Source organism: Barbus barbus (genome assembly GCF_936440315.1).
Source record: "Barbus barbus genome assembly, chromosome: 24".
NCBI lineage: Eukaryota > Metazoa > Chordata > Actinopteri > Cypriniformes > Cyprinidae > Barbus > Barbus barbus.
Genome location: NC_136752.1, coordinates 4,185,886 through 4,200,417, shown reverse-complemented (window position 1 = coordinate 4,200,417; position 14,532 = coordinate 4,185,886). Strand labels below are relative to the sequence as shown.

At 35.6% G+C, this 14,532-nt stretch overlaps 1 protein-coding gene across 1 annotated transcript in view; it reads left to right on the top strand.

Annotated features, from left to right (window-relative positions):
- The first annotated feature begins 3,362 nt into the window (after positions 1–3,362).
- The window catches only part of LOC306843653 (sentrin-specific protease 6-like), a 37,312-nt gene continuing 26,142 nt past the window's right edge, over positions 3,363–14,532 (top strand). Inside the window, 5 exon segments of the mRNA XM_079375246.1 lie at positions 3,363–3,856; positions 5,233–5,326; positions 11,033–11,096; positions 12,868–12,965; positions 13,932–14,081. Of these exon segments, the coding sequence (XP_079231372.1) occupies positions 3,826–3,856; positions 5,233–5,326; positions 11,033–11,096; positions 12,868–12,965; positions 13,932–14,081 (437 nt within the window). The 5' untranslated portion in view covers positions 3,363–3,825.

Below are 14,532 nucleotides of genomic sequence, written 5' to 3'. Positions count from 1 at the left end.
GGGGTTAAAAAATACTAAATAAAACTAGATTTTGACCCACCCTTTTTTTACTTTGAGCAATTCAATGTGAACGAATCACCAGACCAACCAAGAACAAACTAATATCACGGTGGCAAATATTGCAACAAGCAGCATTCCTATTATTTCTTGTGTAAAACCTATAGATTTAGTTGGCCCCAGTTTTTGAAAGCTTTATTTCCTGTCCATCTCTTTCGTTTCAAATGTGTCTCTGTGATTGTTTCTTTTCCACCGCTCTCTCTTTGTGTCTCTCTGTGAATCAGACCCTGGATGAGAGTTGTTTAGGATGAGCTCACGTTTGTCCCTCCTCCCTCTTTCTCTCTTTCTGTCGCTCTCGCTCTCTCTCTCGGCAGAGCACAAAGCCACGGGGATTATGGGTATAATAGAGCGCGGGCCACTCTCTGCCGGGCCTCATTGTCTATGAGAGGGGCACTATTGTGGGCAGGACGTACACACACTCACCCCACGGCTGTGCTATACACACATATCTGAACAACCACACACAAAACACACAAACACAATTTTTCCAAAATTACGTATACAAAAATAATAGATAGCAATCCAGCTATTAGTAAGCTTACAATAGCTTGTATGCTGTACAGAAAAAAAGGTACAAAGCTGTCACTGGGGCGGTAAGCTAAAAGGTACATTTAATGCATCACATTTACCCCTAAATGGTATATATTAGGAACCTTAAAGGTACATATTAGTTCTTTAAAAGTGCATTTTATCCAAAGGGTACCAGCCGTGTGACAGATTTTTGCCTTTTTTCTGAGAGTGTAGATGGCAAACTATTGTGGACTCAAGAATTCAGAGAATTTATTTCCATTTCAGCCTCTAATTAAACAGAATGTTTTAGGATTTTGAAAGAAAAAAAATGAACATAAATGCAAAAATTGATATTTCAGACTCTGAGTCGCTCATCAAATTTGTTAACATATTTAAACTAAAGCTCAGATATCTTTTCATAATGTAAGATGTTCCGATTGTTTAACTGATATTGATATTGATGCCGCAAATTTGATTAGTGAATCTGGGATATTTTAATTTTGTATGCGCACATACAATGTTCGGATAATAAGGGATGTTGTAACTTAAGATATTGTATGATACAGTATGAATGACATTCGTGTAGAAATATGATTTGAATTGTTCTCTGCTGCCTCCTACTGTTAATGTTGATCATTGCTCAAACTGCACCTGGTTTTATTATTATTTAGAAAAATGATTTGTGGTCATTCTTAAGAATGATCAAAAACCGTTTAAAGAAATAGATTTATATCCAACTTAGAAGCCAAGAAAATATTTAAATAATAGCTTACTTGGGATTTCTATCCTATTATTATGTGTTGGAATAATATAATAAAATGTATAATTTATTATCATAACTAAATTTGTTATTTTAAAATGTATACTTCTATTTTAAAAGGAATAGAAGGTTATTTCTAAAATAACAGTGAAAGTATTTATAATGCTACAAAAGATTTCCATCAAATGAATGTTGTTCTTCAAACGTTTATCAAATGATCCTGGAAGAAGAAGAAACACTGTAATGTTGTTTCATTAGGCACCGCAACTGTTTTTAACATTGATGTTAGACTGATTTCTGAAACTGAAGACTGGAGTAATGATGCTGAAAATCCAGCTTTGATCACAGAAATAAATTACATTTGATTTTACAATATATTCACATAAAAAAACAGTTATTTAAAATCGAAGAAAATCACATTCAAATCAAATAAATGCCTTGGTTAACATAATAATCTTTAAAAAAAAAAAATACTGATCTCAAAGTAAATAGATATTTATAACTCAGTTAAATTTATTTTATTGTCACATTTCTGACAAAGTGTAAAATGGGTAAAAATCTTGTCTAGGTATCCTGATTGACAATTATCTCCAGGTTGACAGCGCCATCTGTCTGTATCCCTTCCCTCCTCTACTCTTGATAACTTCAGCTCCACCTGAACATAATAGTTGTTCCCTCACCTCAGCCCTTGGGTCACAGGCGCTCTTCATGACCATTAAAACAAGTTCAGGTAGATCTGCCTGCCTTTCAAACATCTGGTGGATGAAGTATTGGGATTTATATAACTATATTAATCTTTTTATTATTTTAACTATGTGCTGAGATGTCTTCATTGATTGATTTTTGAAGGCACCATAGATATATCATTAGGAAATCCCCCAATCCTGTATGCAATGGTGTAGCTAAAGGAAAGAGCTGCATCTGAAGAACCAGTGCTTGGAATTGAAACATTTTGTTGTCATCTGTATCTTGTTTTCTGTTCTAACTCATTTTAGTGTAATGCATATAAAAATGCAACAAGGAGAGTTTTGCAGTGATGCCAAAAAATAATTATGCATAAAACTTTTCTTAAAGGAACCATTCTCAGTGTGAAGAACATTTAAAAAATCCGAAGAACTTTTTTTTCCCACTATAAAGAATCTTTTGTAAAGGTTTTGCAGATGTTAAAGCTTCTTCGTGGAACCATTTATACAAATAAAGAACTTTTTTTTAAGTGTAATATTTAGTTGTTCATTTTGCTGATGTATCTGATTTATGTAAAATAGACAAAGATTGCATGCCCACTTATTTGTCCCATTTTATGAACTGTAAACTAATCTTGCCATTCAAGCACTTTCTTCTTCTTTTTTATACTTTTTAAAATAACAACTGTCAAATTTATAAACCAGTCTTTACTGGTTGTTAACTTTTTTTTTTAATGTGGTGTACACAGAACCAGATTTTTTAAAAAGTATTTAAGATGAAAAAAAGCTACACTGCAAAAAAGCAAGTCAGCCAAAATATCTGAATATTCTTAAATCAAGGATGATTTTCTAGACAAGTAAAAACGATTGTCTTGTTTTCAGAAAAAAACAAGTCAAAATTAAGTGAGTTTTTGCTTATAACAAGCGAAATAATCTGCCAATGGGTTAAGCAAACGTCATTTCAAACAGAAAACAAGATTATTCTTTGTATTTTTGATGTTTTTTTTCTGAAAACAAGACCATATTTTTCACTTATCTAGAAAATCCTTCTTGATTTAAGAATTTCTAGATATTTTGTCTGGAAACAAGACAAAAAATCTAAGTAAGAAAAGCATTTTTTGCAGCGTATTTGCATATCATCCTTAAAAATGGCACCTGAGACAGGAATTTGGAGAATTATGATCATAGCTGGGTGGTAAGAAGCAGAAATATTAATCCATTATTTATAAGTTAGCATTCTCCAGACTTTCAGTTTGTTTTCTGCCTTCTACTTACATGGCATGCACTTGCTATAATTTACAGGGTCTACAAAAACAATTTATTTATTTATTTTTGTTGTTATTCATGAGTTAAGAAAAAAAATCATGGCCATTATTGCATTCTAGATAAATACTGATATTGAAGCAGAATATGCCCAAAACAGATTATTTCATTTAACTTTACGAGATTTTACTAATATTGCACAAAAGTCTTGGCGGAAGTGACTCATTGCTGCAGAATAATGCACTTTTAACCGCTCAGAGTTTCTTAAAATCTCATGTTTTACTGAATGCATTTTAGTCTCTCACACTGCTAACGTTAGCTTAATTATCTTTGAGAGTTAATAAGCTTTTATCACCGCACTCAGGAGGCTATTTTTTTTACTTTGGTCCTGTTTTCAACCGGATTTCTGCTCATTTGGACTGAAAAACAGAAGGAGACATCATTTGACACAGATTGAGTTTTTATTTAGTATGAAATATGAAAGTGTTTTAGTGACAGAAGTCTCTTAAGTGCAGTGCGCGAGATTAAACTCGTCTGAAGGGATGGACCAACATGAATCACAAAAAGAGTCTATTTATTGAAGGTAAGACACGAGCTTTGTGTTTTTTGCGCATTTGTTGTGTTTTAATGTGCTGTTTGTCTCGTGTTGGTGTGCAAATGTATATTATCCGTCAGGTTTCTTCATGTGTGTGTGTGTTAGCACATGCTAACCGAGCAGCTGCATTCAGAAACATAAACGTCCGAGGTGATTAAACAACAAATATACTTTAATTAAAGTGCATCGTATTACAAATGTGTAGTGTAAAGGTCTGTCCCCTTGTTAAGGTAACGTTATCTCTTTCAGTGTATGGATGCTAAAACAGACTGAGGCCTGACGCTGTGCACCGTTTTAAACAAACTCCAAAAACCATTGCATTACAAAATACATATTATATCAACGTAAATTTACTAATTCTAGCATGCGATCAACAATTAACAAGACTAACGTTATATCTATGCATTCATCACCACTGTGTTTCTCAACGTGGGCCCTTCAACCTCATGCAGTAATAATGTTAATAGGCATTAAAATGTAGTTTTCCTCTACATTCTTCTGTTTTCATCAGCAGCATTATCATAATGCCATTAAAATACACAAGAATTAAATGTTCACATTTACGTTGACTACACTTGCATAATATCCCAATTCAAATGTGATCAAATATATTATCTTTTCTAATTTCTATGCAGTTTTGTTTAGAAAAAGTTTGACCAAGCCTTGTCTGAAAAATGCTTTTAGGTTAAGCTTTCAGCGCTTTATGCTATTTTACAGATAGATCTGAAATTAGAATCGCCTTGTTTTATTAGTGTTCATGAAAAAAATGCTTTTGTTCACCAATATAGCATTTAATTGATCAAAAGTAACAGTAATAGTGTAATTGATATTTGACAGAATTCTCCATTGTCTCTAAGGATTGTCTGATTTGTGCCAAAACAGGGACTTAAATTGTTCAAATGTTGCATTTTCTTCTTGGTTTGGTTCACTTTTAAGGGAACATTTCAGAGCATGGCGAAATGTGTTTATGCAAGTATTGAGTGCGTAAAACTGTCCCCTCATTGGTCAGAGTACAACTTTGTTCCTCATGGCATCATCCATTGAAAAGTTAGCTTAGTGGGCTGATTGTGAATGTAGCCATCATTCCCAAAGGTACATTTTATATAATTTACCAGTTAGAGCCTTCACCGGGACATTATTCTTGAAATGCACCTGTTTCGGAGACGAGCGATTACACAGGCGATCACAGACTGATTATTTCGGTTCGGATGGAAGAGCACAATTGCTGTGTTCATATTTCTGAATTGTGATGTACATTTCATTTCTTATTCAGCTGTTTTCTAAAGGTAATAAAACATTGATTCCTTTTGCTATCATTTATTTACTGGCTGTGTTCTGATGCGTTGTTCTGATGTGTTTGATAGCTCTGGATAAATGTGAGGACAGGAGAGATGGAGGCTTTAAGCAGACCTGGAGGTGTTCTCTCTCAGATGATAGTGAAGACGACAGCAGACATGAGTAAGGTCATTTAGCACAGAACAGCTTACAGCCCACTCAGGCATCTCTGCATGAACGCTTAAAGCTGCTTTGAGTCAGTGTTATCATTACAGAAACATCAAGGCCAAATAGAAGGTAAAGAAATACTGAAGTCAAATGGCTCTGAAGTAAGCATTTCCACTCCAGGTCATGGTCAGTCTGCATGACGTAGTTATTATTATCAGCACAGTTCTTCAGATACATGTTTAGTGAATGTGTGCTTTCCCAACAGTAAAAGCATACAGTGATCAGAAGAAAAACACACCATTAAAAACATGACGTGAAATAGACTTGGAATATAATAATGTGACAGGAGACCTGTGGGTATGATTTCCTTTTGTTCTTTGATTAACATTAATGACAGGCAGCACGTTTATTATGCTGCTTTCTCTTTAAAACCGAACGCAAGCAGATCTAAATATATTGTACACATGCGTTTTCTTTATCATCTGTTTACGTTCACTTAAGACTAAAACGGCTGGGTTTATGATGATATACCGAAGTAGTTTTCTTCATACTGGTCGATTAATATGAAAGAAGTCAGTTCTGGCCCGGAACAACCTTTTCTGCCGTGGAAGTGCATGGAACGGTTCGAGAACGGACACAAACCGGGAACCTGCACAAAGACGGCCACTTCTGCCACAAGGCACAAGTTCTTTCCGTTTGTGCAATTAAATCGTTTAAAATCACATTAAAATGCGAACGCAGGACTCGTTAAACAGAATCGAAATGCACGCGTCTTATCGAATACCCAGTTTTTGGAAATTTGGAACCGGTTCTAAAATGGAACCGGCTTTCGATACCCAACCCTACCTGTGGGACAGGGGCTTCGAATCAAACACTCCAGGCCAGAACCAAGGGGCCGTTTACACGACAACGTTTTCAGCCAAAAACGGGAAACTTTTTATGCGTTATGCCTGTTCGTTTACACGACAACAGTGTTTTGGGGGCTGAAAATGCATAATTTTGAAAGTGGGTTTTTGTAAGTGCAAGTTTTTGAAAATGCCACCGTTATCGTTTCCATAACAGGGCTCCAAACTGCGACTAAAATGGTCGCATTTGCGACCAAAAATATTAATTTGCGAGTGAAGTTTTTGCTGAGGTCGCCATTGGCGACTATATATAATTTGCATGAAAGGACTTTTTTCCCGATTGTTTTGCGCTCACATCTTTTGTTACGTTCACTATTAAACTTACATAAGACGATGCGCATCAAAGTTTTACTGAAAAGAGTTTCAAACAGTCCTCGTCTCTGCCGCACACAGTCTGCTGAACGCAGTGAGAGAGACCTGAAAGGGCCTGTTTACACCTGCTCACTTCATGCATTTTCTCTGATCGGATATCTATATGATTTGTTAAAACGTTTCCCCATTTACACTTGGCCACATAAATGTGTCTTCGCAAAACGTTCTTCAATTCCCGCTTCATATGCAAATATAACGGAGTTCACGTCAATGAAAGCAATGGATAATTTTATTAATTATCAGCTAATTTCAATATAATTTCAATATCAAGAGAGCGCGCGGCATCAGCACTGGAAAGATAGGCTAGTCTCGCTACTTTTAATGAAGAAGATTGTGTGTTGAGCGTCTGCGGCTTACTTTCAGGTTCATTCAGTTTGCGCGTCTCTTGCTGAAGAAATACTCCGCTACTCATCCGCGGTGATGCTTGTTGCATTGCGCTGTCATATCTGACTATAACATGCCATATAGCCTATAAAACGCTCTCACACGTCTATTATTTTAATATTATGGGAGGAGTAAAATTACCATATGTGGTTTCAACAACCAGATGCATTTACACTTGTCCGGTCGATCTTCTTATCGAGATCTTAGTCTATATGCTGTGTTCTGTTAATGCATGGACTTCCTGTTATTTGAAGCACACTTGCCATCCAGTAATCGCAAAAAGCTTTGTGCTGTCTTCCTTTTTAATAAACAAAGTATCAGCTTTAAAATGCTACGAAATTCAAATGATGCGGTTTGGGTGCTCTTTAATGCGGACCACAAGCGCACACTTTGGGTAATATAAACACCAGCACCCCGCGTCCACACGGTCCGTGTATGCGTCCGGATCGCGCGAGCGGAGAGTATCGCACTTAATGCTCAGGCGCGATCTCTTTAGCACCTCAGTTAAAGCAGCAAGTGAACCCATTATATATTTCGATTTACTACTATAGTATGAAATGAACATGATCAAAAGGTAGGCAATAAGAAAGCCTATAGTACAACTTACTGAAATGTTTTATGTAAAAGCTCATTGTTTCAAACTGAGGAAATGTATAAAGCTTGTAAACATTGCATTGTAATACATTTACCTCAGAATAACCACTCAGTGTCCATAAACTCATCAGTCAGCTAGAAAAATAACTATAAAGAGGAGCGTTTTGCTATATTTATGCGCTGTTGCATATTAATATTTTTACTTATTGTGTTGTACATGATTCAACTCCTCCTATAAAATTGCATTTTACTAATGAAGAAAAACAGACTGAATGTGTGAAAGACGTGACAACATTTATAGGATGCACTGCACTCAGTTGCCAAGTGATGCTTATGGTCCATGATATTGGTACAGATTCTGTGTAACGAACAATTCTTTGTGACTGTATATTTCAAGTTGTAAAAGACATTTAATTCACACTTTAAGTGAACCTTAGTCCCCCGGTCGACCTGATCATCTACAAGATGGATTAAAATGCTGATAAAGCCTAGAAAAGATAAGACATAAACACATGACAAAATGATTGAAATGTTAAAATAGGGGGGGGGGAATAAAATGATAATAATAAAATAAACCACTTTTATTCTGTGGCACCTAAAAAAATAATTTGGCGCCTAAGTTTTTCTTTTATAGGAGCCAATGGCTCCTTACTCGATTTTTTTGTCTGGAGCCCTGCATAATCGCAGATGAATCGCCTTCGATTTTGAGCACAATATTGCGTATCTTGTCAGCGAACTACGGCTCTGTAAGCACTAGTGTTGTCACGATACTGGAATTTCTAACTTCGATACGATACCTTGAAAAATATCGATACTCGATACCATTTTCGATACCACGGAGAAAAAAACTGCCACAATATTAAGGGGGTAATTTTTTTAATTTAAAGATAAATGTAACAAGTCGAGAACATGCGGTATATTTTACATGAACAAAAAAATGTCTTGAGGTACTGCATTTGTTGATTTATTTATTAATCTTTTATTAATCTTAGTTAAATGTTAATTGAAACTAACGTTTACTAATACATGTACTAATTAAAATCCAAAGTTCTATTTGTTGATATTCTCATTTGCTTCATAACCAAAATATTGCCAGATATAGGGCCCTATGAAATCCGTTTTATTTTTCCCCAAATTCAGTTTTATTTTTTTCTACATTCAATTTTTTCCATTTTAATTTTTCTGGATTCCGTTTTTTTCCGTTTGAATTTTTCTGGACTCTTTTTTTTTTTTTTTTTTTAATGGTCAAATTAAATGCTATTAATCTAAAAGCATGTCTAATTCATTAAAATTATACAATTTAACATTTAATTTATTAAAAGTGTAACAAAAATGACACGTTTAGGGCCGTATGAAATGTTTTATTTTTTCTCACCTTATGTTTTATTGTTACCAAATTCTGTGTTTTAGCATGTCTATTATTTGAATGCATACAAACATTAAAATTTTTAATTTATTCTTACAGTAGCCTTATGAAATGTGTTTTCCCCCTCAGAAATTCTGTGTTGTGTATTTAAATTTTATTGGATATCAGATGAAGGCATAAAACAATTTTAATTCATTTATATTTGAATGAATGAAAATTAAACATTTACATTTTTGGCAAATGAAGGGGATTTACTATTAAAATTTAAATATTTTGTGATTATTTCTTTAAAAAAAATGAACAGTAGTAGTTAGTAGTAGTATTATAATATGTACATTCTACTAAATAATAGTAATATAGCCTATTTCTGGCACACGGTCTTGAATAGGCTAAGTTAAAACGAACTTTTATTTTGACGGGTTGCCGTGAATACTTCTAAAGTTCTGTGTGTGTATGATATGACGCTAGTTTTACTCAAATTAAATGGTAAAATTTAAGGATCAGTTCTGGAGATATTGTTGATGTATTTATGTCCTCATTGAGACGGCAGACGCTGAAATCACCGCGAGCGCCACATCAGTAAACAAAACCGCATGTGCAGCACATTCACACAGAGACGCGCAGAACATGCCGGATTCATATTTAAATCCACTTTTGCAGCTTAATATTTACAGATACTAGTCCATATCGCGATTTGATTTAAGTGCAATGACCTACTTTTGATTAATTCATCCAAACTTGGACAAATTCGTTAAACTGTAAATTCTGTGTTTATGACTGGATTCTGTGCGCGTTCTCTGCATCGCGGAGATCATAGATCCCTACAGATAGCGCTCCTGCTGTGTTCTTTAACAACCAGAGCAGTCATCTTTCTATTCACTTCACTTGTGCTATTTAACCAGAGCGAAGGAGACGAGTGCGGTCACGTGTGGTGCTTGTCCACGCGCCTTTGGAGAGAAGTGAAAGTGACCGCTCGGCTAGTATCGGTGTATCGATACTTCGGGAAATTAATATTGGTACCGTTCAGATATTTCAGTATCGATATTTATCGAAATATCGATATTTTTGACAACACTAGTAAGCACGTGAAGGAGATTAACTACTAACCTTGACAACTTGACTTGACAACAAATGATAAACTAAGACACTCTTCTCTGCTCCTTAAAAAAACATTAGCCTTTATAAATATAGTGTTTCTTAAACGCTGTACTTATTCAATCAGCAGTTCTTCATTTACCTTCAGACAGCAAACAAGCTGAGATGCTCTAAACTGCGTGCCGCACTTCATTCACGAGAGAGAGGCGGGAGGAATAATGAGGTTTGACTGACTGGAGCCAATGGCGTTACGAGCTTTAGTGGCGGTGGCGTCACTTACTGATCCAGGATCAGTGATCCGTAGCAGTTATATTTCTGATTTGAGCATTAACTTTCAGAAATGCTTTGGAAAATGTAACTTTAGCTTTTGTTGACGCTGCCACGCTACTTGATCAAAAATAGAGCTTCGCTACTGAGAAATGTAGTTAAACTACTGCCCAACACTGCACATTTGCATGTTCAAGGTTCTCTGGCGTTCGTTAATATTCTAATGACATGCAGGTAAACACATTTTTTAGTAAGTGTTTTGATGTTGTTTTAAAATATTTTTTTTTATTTAATTAGGCCTATTTGCTTTTCGTTAAACTCACAAACCCCCTGCAATTCCTTTGACTTTCCAATGTTTTGCGACACCTTGATAATTAAAATGCCTAATTTAATGCACTTCATGAATGGGATATATTTTCTTTTTCTATTCTATTATCCTATTTAAATCAGTGTTATAAACGAGTTTGGTCCAAAGGAATCAAAAAGTAGTCTGAGTTCTTGTCATGTAATTTGGAATCAGTAACGGACTAAAATTAGTAAGTAATCTACCCAGCTCTGTAGACAGGTATCTTAGACTGTCTTTTGCAGTGTCTCACACATGGCAAAGCATTCAAAAAATGCAGCTTTCACCTTTTAAAAAACACTTCTTGTGTTCCAACTGCCTGTGTGTCTGGTTTTTCAGAGCAAGAACGTGTTATGAGTAAATGACCCCTAAATGTGTCTCTTGTTTTCCACTAGCACCGCCCTTGTGACCATGGAGCGAGTGAGTGGCCAGCAGGAGCTTTCTCCTGAGGGAATGAAGGTATCCACAATCTTTCTGTCCCTCTCATATGGTCCATTATCTTTCATTTGCTCTCAGTGTTTGAGCTCCAGTCCTCTCTGTTTCTCTTTCCTGATTCACCTCGGGTCTGTATTGTTTTTCTACTGTTGGTGTATAACAGACTTATACCATAATTATGTCTCATGGTGCAATATGGTGTGGGTGGTCTTCCCAAATTATCATGTCACGATCTTATCTCACAAAATCACAGTCCATGATCTGAATTGGGATCTTCCCAATTTTGAGAGGTACGATCAAGTATATCCAGACTGGAGCAAGCCTATGACTTATCAGTTTGAACACTTTAAAACACAGTATTGCATTAAACAACCAAAATGGTCATTAAAGCCAGAGTTAAACTTTAAAACACTGCATCACTGTATGAATCAAATATACATTCATTCTTATTAAAGTTATGAAGTAATTCAGTTAAGAGCAGTGAGTGATTTTCTGTCTTTTGTTGTTTGATTAACATTAATAACACCGACAGCAGCAGGTTGGCACTTAGGCTTTAAGGCTGAATACTGGCATGCATCCGATTTCCTTCCCAATTATGTTCACTTAAGGCATAACTGACTGTCTTCATATGTAAATACTCACCAAGACAGACATTTTGTGTATATTTGACTGTTGCATGACTATGCATGCATGAAACCTCAAGTATACTTTGCTTGTTCATGTTCAACTCCGCTTTGTAAGAGTGTCTACGGTAGTTCACATTGGCCAAAACACACAAGGAAATGCGCTGTGAAATATTGTCACAATCGCAGACATTTGCATTCAAATGATCACGGAGTTTGCAGAAAAACAGTAGGTCATTTGCTCTGGAATTATTACACAGGGCCCCAGACTGACACTAAAACGGTTGCATTTGCGACCAAAAATATGAACTATATATATTTAAGTCATGTTATGACCTGAACTCGAAATGAACATGAATTAACATCAAAAGGTCGGCAGTTTTATAAGAGAGCCTAGAGTACAACCTACTGAAATGTCTCATGTAATCGCTCATTCTGTGTCAGACTGCGGAAAACGTGTAAAGCTTGTGAGCACTGCCACGTAACAATACATTTACCTCAGACGAATAACCATTCGCCATCCATAAGCTCATCAATCAGCTAGAAAAATAAGTATAAAGAGGAGCATTTTGCTATATTTATACTCTTGCATATTTTTACTTAACCTGTTGTGTACATAACAAATGCAAGAAAGTAAAATTGCATGTTACTAATGAAAAAAAAACAGACTGGATGTGTGAAAGACATATGACAACATTTATAGGATTCATTGAGGAGGGGCCCAAACTACACTCAGTGGCCAAGTGATGCTTATGGTCCATGATTATAAATAATTCTTTGCGACTGTATATTTTAATTTGGAAAAGACGTTTAGTTCCCACTTCCCAGATATTTTCTTGTCAAGTAAAAAGTAATGCGCTACTTTACTAGTTACTTGAAAAAAGTAATCTGATTACGTAACTCGCATTACTTGTAATGCATTACCTCCAACACTGGTCATCACTTTGTGGGAGTGGGGGAAAAAGGACAATTTTAATTTTCTAGAATGTCATTATATGATGTAACATTTAAAATGACTGGAATATACAAAGGTTAAATTAAAATGCAAAATGGTATAAAACAACATTCTTTTGTCCCTATGGAGTAGTTCTGGTTTGATGGTTGTTAGGGTTGGTCTGTCATATGTTGAGCTGTGACCTTATAACCTGAGCACTCTGATCTGTCCTTGGCAGACTTCATCCATGAAGCGCTTCAGTGCTAATGGGTCTATGGAGACTCATGAACGACGTCCAAATCAATTAAGGCCACTCAGCAGAACCGGCAAGCTTAGGTATTGCAATTGTATTGTGTGTGTTTTTTGTGTGTGTGTGTACATGTATTAGGGTTGCACAATTAATCTTATTTAAATGTCTAATTCTCTCAATTATTTAAGCATAAAATGTATGCCCTCTGGTTAATATTCTAAAAATAATAAATTTTCAGTTGACATTTTGTTATCTTGCATTGGTAACCAGCTTTCACCGCCAGATTTCAGAAGTTTACATCCCCCAATTAGTGCTTTTCTCTTAAAAGGTAGCGTTTTACTTAAATTCACAACCTGGCAACCATGCACAAGAACTAATGAGCTGAAAACAGCAGCAAACATGCAAATTAGAGTTTAGTGATCTGCCCAAATGAAAGTGTAATATGTTTTCTTTCACGTGGTCATTTGCATTGTTGCTGTGACTAAATCTGTACGCGAACCTCAGTGATAAACACATAAATCAGAACATGATTCTCTATAATGTTGTTTGCAATTGCGGTTTCTGAATGTAGCATTATACAATATAGAAAAAACGTTTGTTTAGCTATTCAGGGAAGCTTTTTGTACAATTGTTCTTAGTGTAAAGTGTGTTAATTTACATGATAAACATTAGGAAACTAGATGAGGTAAAAATATATCATGCAAGTTAATGCTCTCTTGATTTGAAAGTGCAATAATTCTGATGAAATGTAAAACGAAATTTCTAAAATGTCAAAAATCATGATTAATAATCGTCATTGCAATTTGAGCTAAAATACTCATGATTAATTGTTTAACCATGTTCATGTAGCCTATGGCAAATGGGAAATAAATCAAATGTAGTCCTATAATTATTCTAGTTTAAGGACTTAATAATTCCATGAATTAGTAGTGCATTTCATTTACAAGATCTTTTATCTTCATTTATTTAGTTTTCTTCAAGATTTTCGAAATCCTTTTATTTCTATTGAATGTATATACTCATGCCCTGTGATGTTGTTGATGGTCTCCCAGTGAAGCAGCTCATTCAGTGAGTGTGTCTCCGCTCCCCAGTCGAACCAGCCTCGTGATAATGAGTCCAGCGCCGTCCCAAGGAGTCATGGTTCAGGGACGGCTCTTCCAACACACACAGTTCTCTGCTCCAATCAGAAAGTTGGAGCAAAGGTATGACGCTGGATGAGCTGACTTCACCCAATAAATTGGATAATTCAGCTTCACATGTTTGATATAGATTGAGTAGAAATGCGTGCATTGGGAGTAATATTGTCTAGTTAACAGTAAGCTGTTGGTAATGCCGTTTTCAAGAGCAGGTAATCATGACAAGCCTTAGCTGCGTTTATATCTGTACTTTTGGTCAAATAAGCTTCATTCACTTTCTTGGCTGCTCAAAAAAACCTTTAAAATCAGGTGCATGTGACCTTCCTGTTACGAAAGTGTCACCCACTTCTGTTCTGAAATGCATTTTGTGGCTCGCCACATACAGTATTTTGCATAGTCTGTTAATGTAATGTACAGCATTTTCTCTTACACCTTAAAATATTCTTCCAGGTTCAGTAAGTCAAGCTCTATCCTATTGATAGAGCTTCATTTGTTTTGAACCCGGGAGAACAGCTGT